General features: G+C 40.5%; 1 protein-coding gene and 1 long non-coding RNA gene across 2 annotated transcripts in view; one reads left to right on the top strand and one right to left on the bottom strand.

Annotated features, from left to right (window-relative positions):
• IQCH (IQ motif containing H) overlaps window positions 1–10,868 on the bottom strand; it is a 211,878-nt gene that overhangs the window by 80,527 nt on the left and 120,483 nt on the right. Inside the window, exons 12-13 of the mRNA XM_024128842.3 lie at window positions 8,426–8,601; window positions 2,075–2,347 (exon numbers count right to left, since the gene is read on the bottom strand). Of these exons, the coding sequence (XP_023984610.1) occupies window positions 2,075–2,347; window positions 8,426–8,601 (449 nt within the window). The remainder of the gene's footprint in view (window positions 1–2,074; window positions 2,348–8,425; window positions 8,602–10,868) is intronic.
• Window positions 1–10,868, top strand: part of LOC114487042 (uncharacterized) — a 173,424-nt gene that overhangs the window by 104,831 nt on the left and 57,725 nt on the right. The window lies entirely within an intron of this gene.

Here is a 10,868-nt window from a genome sequence, read left to right as displayed (position 1 = left end):
ATAGGGAGGGTGGGAGGGAGGGTGATGCAAGAGGGAAGAGATATGAGAACATATGTATATGTATAACTGATTCACTTTGTTGTAAACGAGAAACTAACACACTATTGTAAAACAGTTATACCCCAATAAAGATGTTAAAAAAAAAGATGTAATATATTTTTTAATTGCCATACATTTTATACTGGTGTAGGGCAGAAGTAGAAAAATGTCTACTGCTAAAATCCAACTGATAGCCAGGAATATTTACTAACCTAAATTAAGATAATCACAGCTTTCTTTCACCACCTTTAAGTTTATGATGCACATCGGTAAAAAGTCAGTGTTACTGATTCATTACCATCTGCAAATTCAAAACGCTGACATGTTCAGTTAGGCACTATGTGGAAAAATCTCAGTAGAGTACTTCAATTCTTGTTGACCTCAGACATACATTTTCCAAACAGATAGCATGGACCTCAGTTATAACTTAGTTTATTGTGATACAGTTTGCACATGCCATAGGTGAAATGACACCCTTCAAATCCAATTTGTCTATGAGGAGAGGTTTTTATCCTACTTCTGAATATCAGTATTAGGGGGAGGCTTTACTGCATTAAATGTTCCTGCATCTTTAACCACAATTAACATATAAAGTTCTAAAATATTTCGTAGCAAAGACTGCCTGAGTTCTCATCAATGGGGACAAAAGCAAGACTCACTCAGTATAAATATTGCACATATTTTAAGTTTAAGGCTTTGAAGATTGTTTAATATACATGTATGAAATTGTATCATTTAAAAATGCATTTCACTTGTATTAAGTCTATCAGCCTAGTATTCTACAGGGAAGCAGAGTTAAGCAATCCACTCTGTTACCTTCAAATTCCAGTGGAGGTTAATGGCAATGGAAGGGACATGCCAGGTTAGGAGGAGCCCCTCTCTTTTAATCCTATTAAGATTGCCTGTGCCTTTTCTAGACGCTGCCATCTTTAAGAGGAACTTCCTTCAGGAGCCCATGTATTGCCAAAGAACACTCTATCTAGCAAGACTGAAACACGTTGGGGGCAATTTAATAAGCTAAATTTTCAAATTAGTCTCTGAAAAGTATGATTTGTTGAAAAGCTTGATTTGGGGGCTCAGTGGCTATGAGGTGCAGAGCATCAGGATCAGGCAACTGAGAGAAGAAGCATGATCCCTAAATATTGTTCCTTACAAACATCCTCATTGTATACAGTTCTTTAGTTTCCCTAGAAGTGGGTGCCTGGAATCACTTGTGATTGGCTCAGAGTAATGGTTAAGAGATGTATTGAAACAGAGGTTAGGAAGTGTTAACAGTCCTTTGTCTTTTATTTTCTTTATTGTGAAAAAAAATAGCAGTTAAATGGGAGAACACCTGCCAGAGCTAACTCAAAGTGGCTAATTTCTAGTTCTCTAGTGGCTACTTTTGTAGTGACTAATATTATATAATAGTTCTCCAAATAGTTAGGGCCCTAACTATCTGCTGGAAGAATGCATAGCCATAGACTCAGACCAAGGCAAAACCCAGAAGCAGATAGTTTTCCTCCTAGAGCCATTTTACTTCCCCTTTCTGGGATTTTTCCCCCCTCCTTCCTGTATGGCCACTTCCTGAGGAGCTAGGATTTTTTTTTTTTTACAGAGCCACAGATATCTGCAGCCCTCTGCCACATGCCCTTTGCAACATGACTCGGCAGAAAGGGCTCACTCCCTGGAGCTTTCCAAACCTGCTCCTTTTAGCCAAAATTGACTCTCACATTTCTTAGGGTCCTGCTAACTAATATGATGATGAACTACTCCATGTTAAGGCAATAAATATTGATAGCAGATTAATATATGAATAGGGCCTTCAGTTCCTTAATCCAAATGAATGAATACTTTGGGAATTACAACAATTTCTGTAAGGCCCCTAGGAAGACACTTTGAAACATGAAGGCCTAAAGTAGATCCCATCAACTCAACTCAAGTATTCCACAATATTCTTCATTGGGTAGGGCTGACACCAGAAGACCTAAAGTTCCCGCAAGGTCAAGAGAATTTGAAATATTTAAACAGAGCCTCGTCTGTCCACCCTGCATACCTGCTGGTGACTATAGACGTCATATATTCCAGGAGGGACTGGCATGTTGGCGCTTTCAAAGACCCGTTTACTTCCGGACTTGGTACTATAGAAATGAGCTAGTTCAGGCTCTGGGCCCAGGATGGGTATGTCTAACATATCCGCCACAGCTAAATCATCTCTGTGGAGGAGCCCGCTGACAATGTAGGCTTCTTTTCCTTGGATGAGATTTTTTATTCTTTTGATTGCCTTGGGACTGTACATCAGGTGAGTGGCCAGGCACATATGCTGCTTCTGTGGGGAGATCGTATTATTCTTGTTAAAAGGTGTTCTTTTTCTGGTCCACACACCTAATTTATAATGTTATGCACAATAAATGCATTATTAATAACAGGCTGGGTTATGAACTATCCCGTTGTTTAGCAGTTTAAATTGATAAAAGCTGTTGGGGTGAGGTTCCATAATCGCTCACATCTTTAGTGTGTTGGAAATAGGCTCACTGGGAATAGAACTAATTACTACGCATCTGTATTTATTTGATCCATGTGGAATTATCCTTCTGTCAGAAGGAAAAGAGGCTGGTGGCCTTTGGATAATAGTGATTCATCTCTGCAACACTTCTGGCATGGTTTAACACTAAAGCGTCTGGAAAATCAATACAGAAAAATGAAGAAAAAAACCCCATAGTATTCTTCACTGTTCAGGACTCCTATTCTGGCAACCCTTTAAATGATTCAGTAGGAAAAAGGCACTTGACTTGAGACTCTCTTCCCAAAGTTCTACCAAAAATTCCATTTCAGAGACTATGTATTGTTATGATGATTATCATGGTTCTTAGCCAACACTCCAGAAAGGATTCACGAATGGAAAATATTTGAGAATTTCAGCAAGACTCAAATTTCTTTTCCAATGGAAAACTCTTTTTATTTTTGACTACTTAGACCCAGCTCAGCAATACATGCGACTGTCTCATTCAATTAAATAAATAATTCCAGCATGTCTAATAAGGGGCAGAGGATGGAGCCAGATGGTCAACACACACCAAAACTAATACAAGCATATCTCTGTGCTCAAGGAGTGGGGACACAGATGAGTACCATTAATGCATAACTAATACAAGGCAGAGAAGGGCCATAAAGAGCTACAGAGGGCCTTGGAGGCAGGGAGGAGGGAGGCAGAGGCCACATGCTAGTGGGGAAAGCTGAAAAGGCAAATTACTCATTCTTCTTGGGCCTCAGTTTCCTCATCTGTAAAATGCGTATAATAGTAGTACCCATCTCATAAGGATGCTATGAGTATTAAATGAGATAATGCATGTAAAGCACTTATAATAGTGCCTTGGATATAAGCACTTGATGAATGTGAGCTTGTATTATTGTTATGAAAGAGGTCGGAGTTGAGATAAGTTTTGAAGGATGGGTAGGATTTTAGCAGGTGAGGATGGCCATAGCCTAGGCTGGAATATGGGAACCCAAGATTGTGCTCATTTCCTCTAGAGAAGAGGGCATCATGGCACATGAGAAAGTGCTGGGGCTTAGGAGTCAAATGGTTCTGTCTCTTAATACAGCTCTATCTGTTATAAACAACCTGAACTTGGGCAAGTGACTTAGACTCCTTGAGACTAAGTTTCTCCATCTTCTGAAAGGGAATAAAAATACCCATTTGATGGGTTCCTCTAAGGATAAAATAAGATCATAAATGTTTAACACCTATTATAATGCATGGCATTGAGTTGATATTCGATCAATGGTAGTAATTATCAATATTATTATGGAGAAAACTTTTTAAAAATAAAGTCATTAAAATGTCATGCAAATGATATAATGCAAGACGTGAGAGTCTTAATGGAGTTCAAGGGATTTTGTAGACTAGCACCTTCTCTCCTGGTTTTAGTCAAAATTATCTACTCAACATGGCATTGAAGTGTGGAGAAATTCCGAGCCACTATTTTGGGGAGTATCTGCTGCACCAGTTTGCAAACTGTTGGAGGGTATGACTGCTGAGTATAAGAGAAAGCAACTGAGGAGAGCCCCTGGATTTTAGTCCTGTCTGAATTTGTAACTTGCAAGTTGATTTAGAAAACTCTATCTTTCTGAGCCTTGGTTCCCCACATTCAAATGAGGGGTTGAACTAGAAATCTCTAGGGTCCTTCCAGCTGTGATACAACGTTCCCTTTAAAACCAAAGCTCTTCTGGACAAACTGTTCAATGAGTACAGAGTTTCTGCTTGGGATGTTGAAAAAGTTTTGAAAATGGATGATATGATGATTGCACAACAATGTGAATGTACTTAATTTCATTGAACTGTACACTTAAAATGATTTAAATGGTAAATTTTATGTTATGTATATTCCACCTCCCCCCCGCCAAAAGACAAAATAAAAACCTCCTCTGAGAAGAGGATTTTATGATTTACCCTGTTGAACCTGTCCTTCAGAGCAGGTGTTATATTCTAAGCTCTTTAGGTCTATGCAGTATGCCTTTTCTTAATTTAAATCCATTTTCAAAAACCTGCTTCTGAGAATGCAGCTCTAGGAAATCCGATGTTCCATTAGACAATGGCTGGTGACAGCAACTCGTGAGTTTGTGTTTCCCATCTAATTGATCACTGTTTATCCCCCTTGTTTATTTCACTCCTTTCCTTTCCCTACAAATTATTCCAATGAGGAAATGTGAAAAAATGATGTGTCTTGCAGAACTGGTGACTTGAGTCACAAAGTATGTGGTAGGCTTTTCAGGGTACCTAGAAGAATGTTTCAAAAGGGGGCAATCCTCTCATGTTAAGTACTCTTTCATTTGATCCATACAACACTGTACCAATTAACAGTCCCTGTTTGGGAGATGAGGAAACTGAGGCTCAGGTGATTTGCGCATAGTCACACAGCTGGTAAATAGCAGAGGCAGGATTCAAATTCAGTATTAGCACAGTTCTCATGCCATAGCTGCCATGATTTCTCCCATTTTACAGATTGAGTAGTGAGGTCTGGTAGTTTTATGAAGTGTGATGAGGGGCTGGTAGATGCAGCAATAGAACCTAACGTTAAAGTTGCACATTTCCGGCCAGAATGGATTTCTGTCTGCTCTAGGGTTGTTTATCTCTCTTGGCAAGTATTCTACCCAACTCTATTATGTCACCTCTGGGCATGCCTTATTCTTCAGGCAAGATGGTACCACAGTATTGTGTTCAACGTGTGTTTAATAAAGATTTGAATGTAAGTGATGGCAGAGGACACATTACTGACCGCAGGTCTTGTGTGACCATTTAGAGAAAATCCGTATCATCAGATCCAGGCTGTGGATTAACACAGATGACAAAAATCTAAAATGTTCCTAATTCCATAACATTATAGCTACATTTAATTTATCACCACTAATTTTTTTTCACCTGAGACAAAACGTAGTTGCTTACGATGTCTTCATAAACATTAAAATGTTCAAAAATAGACATGATGACTTTATAACAGCATTTTCACCATTACAAATTCAAACATTGTAGAGTAACTTGGAGAGATGTACAAACAGATTTTTGGCACACTTTTAAAATATCTCCTCAAAGCCATGCATTTGAAAGAAAGTCAGCACTGATGCAATCTCTCAAATCCATTAAAAAGAAATAAAGCCATAACTAAACACGAGCAGGAAATGATTTGAAAGTAAGAGTTTAATTTTTGTATTTTAGAGAGGTGATTGCCTATGAGTGATTAATTACTCAAATAATTTAAACTTAAACTATGAGAAGTATTCAGTACTTAAAAGTATTTCCTAATTGTTGCTATTCACAGAGACGCAAACCTACACTATGAATGTAACCCCATGCATCTGTTAGTACCAACTGCCTATCTCCTCTTAGAAGGTGAAGAGTGGACAGTGAGGATTCACTTCTCAGGTAATAGGACTGCAGAGCTGGAAAGGACTTTGAAATGATCTAATCCATCACCTCATTTTACAGATGAATAACAGAGGACCAGAGAGGTAAAGGGGCTTGCCCAAGGCCACAAGGTCATCCAGGAGCAAGGCTGTCATTCCAAATCAGGATAGGGTTCTGGGGTCAGACAGATTTGGGTTCATACTATGGCCCCACTAGTAACTTGGGATTAGAAGATGAGTGTTGGTTTCCTTAGCCAAAGAAGGAAATTGATAATTTCTGTCTTGCTGCTGTGTTCTAAGTATCAAATGAGAAAATGTATGCTAAGCATTTGATAAATGTTAGCTGTTTACTCACTTTCCTTTTCCCAAATCTAGTGCCCCTTCACCATTCCATGCCTCTTCAATGTATATTGGCATTTCAGATATGCAGAAACTGCTTATTAACAGCTACCAGGCATTAGCTCCAGTTTCTGGCTGGAGAAAATCAGGAAATTAACCACACGCTAATGATAGTTCCTTGCTTCCCAATATCCACAGTAACTCTGACATTGAGGCCAGGGAATAGCTAGGAAGCACCAAAGCAATCCTTGCATTGGTGGAGGATATTGGGGAGTTTCTAAGATTATAAGTAAGTGGTGATGATTTGTCTGCTTTCTTTTTTTTTTTTAAGATTTAATAAATAAATAAATTAATTTATGGCTGTGTTGGGTCTTCCTTGCTGCGCATGGTCTTTCTCTAGTTGCGTCTAGCAGAGGCTACCCTTCGTTGTGGTGCGCGGGCTTCTCATTGTGATGGCTTCTCTTTTCGCGGAATACGAGCTCTAGGCGCGCGGTCTTCAGTAGTAGTGGCACGTGGGCTTCAGTAGTTGTGGCTCTCAGGCTCTAGAGTGCAGGCTCAGTAGTTGTGGTGCATGGGCTTAGTTGCTCCACGGCATGTGGATCTTCCTGGACCAGGGCTCGAACCCATGTCCCCTACATTGGCAGGTGGATTCTTAACCACTGTGACACTAGGGAAGCCCTGTCTCCTGTCTTTTCTCTTGCTTGTCCTAATCCTGCACTTGTTTCCTCTTCCATAGCCAAGTGGTGCCAATGAAACAGAACTAGGCGGAGAGCTTTTATGGGAATATCGAGGTATCTAATTCTGAAAAAATAAAATCTTCATTTTGGTAGAAGAGGGTAAAATTCACTGAGTGTACCAGCAAAGTAGAAATGCTGTAGCATCCCTCCCCAGCCCTGGCAGGATTTTTTTTCCTTTGGTCAAATCATGGTGCATCTGAAGTGTTAATGGGTAGTAACTCAACACATAGATACTTCCTACATGAACCATGCAATCAGTTTCTTTGACAATAGATAGAGAGTTGACTTTGGTGCATCCCACTTATGAATGAAGAGAGCTATCTTCACCAGCAAATTCAGACTTTTAGATTATATTAAACAGTCTCCTCAAAAGTGCATAGTCCATTAGGTTATTTATTTATTTATGGCTGCGTTGGGTCTTCATTGTTGCATGCAGGCTTTCTCTAGCTGCATCAAGCAGGGGCTACTCTTCGTTGCGGTACGTGGGCTTCTCATTGTGGTGGCTTCTCTTGTTGTGGAGCACGGGCTCTAGGCACATGGGCTTCAGTAGTTGTGGCACACGGGCTCAGTAGTTGTGGCTTGAGGGCTCTAGAGTGCAGGCTCAGTAGTTGTGGTGCACAGGCTTACTTGCTCTGAGGCATGTGGGATCTTCCCAGACCAGGGATTGAACCCATGCCCTCTGCATTGGCAGGTGGATTCTTAACCACTGCGCCACCAGGGAAGTCCTCCATTAGGTATTGAGATGTTGATTGTTTACCATGGAAAGCTTAAATCCTTGTTAAAATATAGAGAAATTCATTTCAAGCCATCTCTTGCACTACCTTATTCTAGAACATGCCCCATGGTTCTATGAATTTCCCAGAAGTTCTTCTCTAGGGATGAGATTCAACTCAGAATTCATTCCATTCATTAAAAATCAGTTCTAAAAAAGTTTAAAAAAAAATCTGAACTTTGTTCATTATGAACCATGTGATATGGTAAATAAGACCAAATTCCCCTGAGGGACAAAAACCCCATGGAATAACAAGGAATACCAGTGTGGAAATCAGAGAACAGGGGCCCTGGTCTAGATTCTGTCCCTAACTAGCTTTGTGACCACAGGCAGGCCCAGCCTTTCCCGGCCTCGGTGTTCTCCAAACAAAATTAAGAAAAAGCCACCGTAGTTGTTATAAATTCACTTAGTTGATGGTACAACCCAATAACTACAATTAGGCTTCAGCTACAGAGAAACTGGGCAGCAGTAGCTCAGCTAAATCTGCAAGTTAAACTGGGATATTTATTTCCTATCGTCCGACCTGTAGTCTAATCAGTAAAGCTGTTAAACTTGCAATAATATTTCACTGATGTGTACCAGAGCGTTGGAAGTTATAAAATTTCCAATTTAATTTTACTGCATCCCTGAAGCTGGAGTAATTAGAAGACAAACTCACAGTGAAGATGTTTATAGCTTCAGGGGTGATAATTTTGAACCTGTCCTGCAGGTCACTTCTGTCCTCAACTTTCCCTGATTTGACAGCTGCCTGTAGACTCAGGATTTTATTGTAATACAGCAGCAACTCGTCATTCATTCGATGGGAGCAGATGTAGATGACGCTTACGTTGGCATCTAAAAATAACAGGCACAATGTTAATTACTGGTATAAAGGTAAAAGACATTATGAACTCTGGCATCAGATTGATGTTGCACAGTTTAAAATAAAAAGCATATCCAGAAGCCACATTCAAGTTAATTTAGATTGGTTTTGTACAGATCTTAGCAATTTAAGTGGCTTTTTTGTACTTTAGCATTTCTCTAAAGAAAAGATAAATAACACCACCACCAAAAAAATAGACACAATGATTCCTTCAGAAGGAGGGCTGTGAGGTACCATGGAAGTGTACTTTCAAATAATACCTAGGGATTTAGCCCCAGAACTCCTATTAATACCAATGGGATTTGCATACTGATTTAAAAATTTATCCCATTAACTTTATTTATTTATTTTATTTTTTTTTGCGGTACGCAGGCCTCTCACTGTTGTGGCCTCTTCCGTTGCGGAGCACAGGCTCCAGACGCACAGGCTCAGCGGCCATGGCTCACGGGCCCAGCTGCTCTGCGGCATGTGGGATCTTCCCAGACCGGGGTACGAACCCGTGTCCCCTGCATCGGCAGGCGGACTCGCAACTACTGCGCCACCAGGGAAGCCCTATCCCATTAACTTTAGTAAATTATAAAACAGAACTGTTAACTTTCGAAAGCTGATGAAATTGCAATTTCTTACGCTGCCTGGACTTGGCAAGGCCAATTCAGGGAATGTTCTGTCCAAATAAATGGTCTGATTATGACCATAGCAATGATTATTTCAGGAAAGCAACCTTTTCCTTTCTCCATTCCCAAAGAGGAGTATATTACTTAAATAGGACATCTAGTGATTCTTGGTTTAAAGGAAACACTATCTTAATTTAACTGTTCTCCTTCTCAAGATGTGCTTCTTATTATGTGCATAGAAAGAAATCCTAATTAAATATCCCATCCGAATGGAATAGTGAGAAGAGATTACCCACTCCAGGCTGCAGAATATTTTAGGGAGTATGTACAGGAAATCAGCAGCCAGTGGAGTCACCTATTCATTTGTAAAATAACTGACTGATCAGTAGGGGCAAAGCACTTGGCTAGACATGAAAGGAGATACCAGAATCAAAGCAACTGAGATGCTGCCTTTGAGGAACAACCATTTCACATGTATAAACAGCTGTAAAACATGGTGGAGGGTGGTGGACACAAGACACATGCAGACCAGGTGCCCAGGGAATGTTGGAGGAGGGAGCACTGTAAAATGTTTCCTTGGTCAAGTAGGGCTGAGAAGAGATTTGAAGACTCCTCTGTTCAGTTTGGCAGAGTATACAGAGCATAGACTGATTAAATGCTTGCTCAGCTTTCTAGGAGCCTGGGCATATTATTTCACCTTTCTAAGCATTGCTTTCTTCATCTGTAAAATGGGGAATAAAGTCACCTGGGGCACAGAGTTTTGGAGAGTATGAAATGAAAGAATATATATAAAGCACCTGGTGCAGTATCTGGCACATAGTAGGTGCTCAGCAGACAGTACAGATGCACCAATCTGCTCCACAGCCCACCCTGACTAGGCCAGCTAACTGGTTCCACACCCTGCCTTCCACACTTGTGCTCCTTTTAACTAGTGCCTCAAGATTTAACATGATGAAGTAGTGTCCCCTGCTGTTCCATCCTGTTGTTCCAAATCTTTCAATCTTGTCCGTCCAAACTCTTTAAAGGCAAGGTGTATACTTTTCATATAATCCCCCATGCCCTGGTACAATGTCGAGTATGCAGGAGCCACTCAATAAATACTTGTGAGCTGACCAAAGGGATCTGGGAGAATGGAGAGATTCGGGAACTGGAAAGTCTTACACAATTAGTGAGATCCACGGCATGCAGGAGAAATCTGTTCTGGAGAAGAGCATCTTGTGGCTAGAAGCAATGTCTTCTGAACTGGCCCAGAGCTGGGCCCAGAATAGGTGCTCAATAAATGTAAATATTTAAGTGGCTCCTATTTAATGTTGAAACCACATTGTCACATGAACCTCAAAATAAATTAACTGAGGAGACAGTAGTTAAATAACTTGTATCCAAATGCTGAATGATCAAATTAGTTATCCGAAATCTCATGTTTTCAAGAAGAGACTAGTGTCTTACTAAACTAGTGGTCTTTAAAACCAAACTAGTATTTTTTTTTAAGTATAAAAAAAGGACACAATGGGCTTCCCTGGTGGCGCAGTGGTTACGAGTCCGCCTGCCGATGCAGGGGGACACGGGTTCGTGCCCCAGTCCGGGAAGATCCCACATGCCGCGGAGCGGCTGGGCCCGTGAGCCAT

The sequence above is a fragment of the Physeter macrocephalus genome, chromosome 11 (genome assembly GCF_002837175.3).
Source record: "Physeter macrocephalus isolate SW-GA chromosome 11, ASM283717v5, whole genome shotgun sequence".
Classification (NCBI taxonomy): domain Eukaryota; kingdom Metazoa; phylum Chordata; class Mammalia; order Artiodactyla; family Physeteridae; genus Physeter; species Physeter macrocephalus.
The sequence above is the reverse complement of the archived record's forward strand: the minus strand, read 5'-3'. Positions and strand labels throughout refer to the sequence as shown.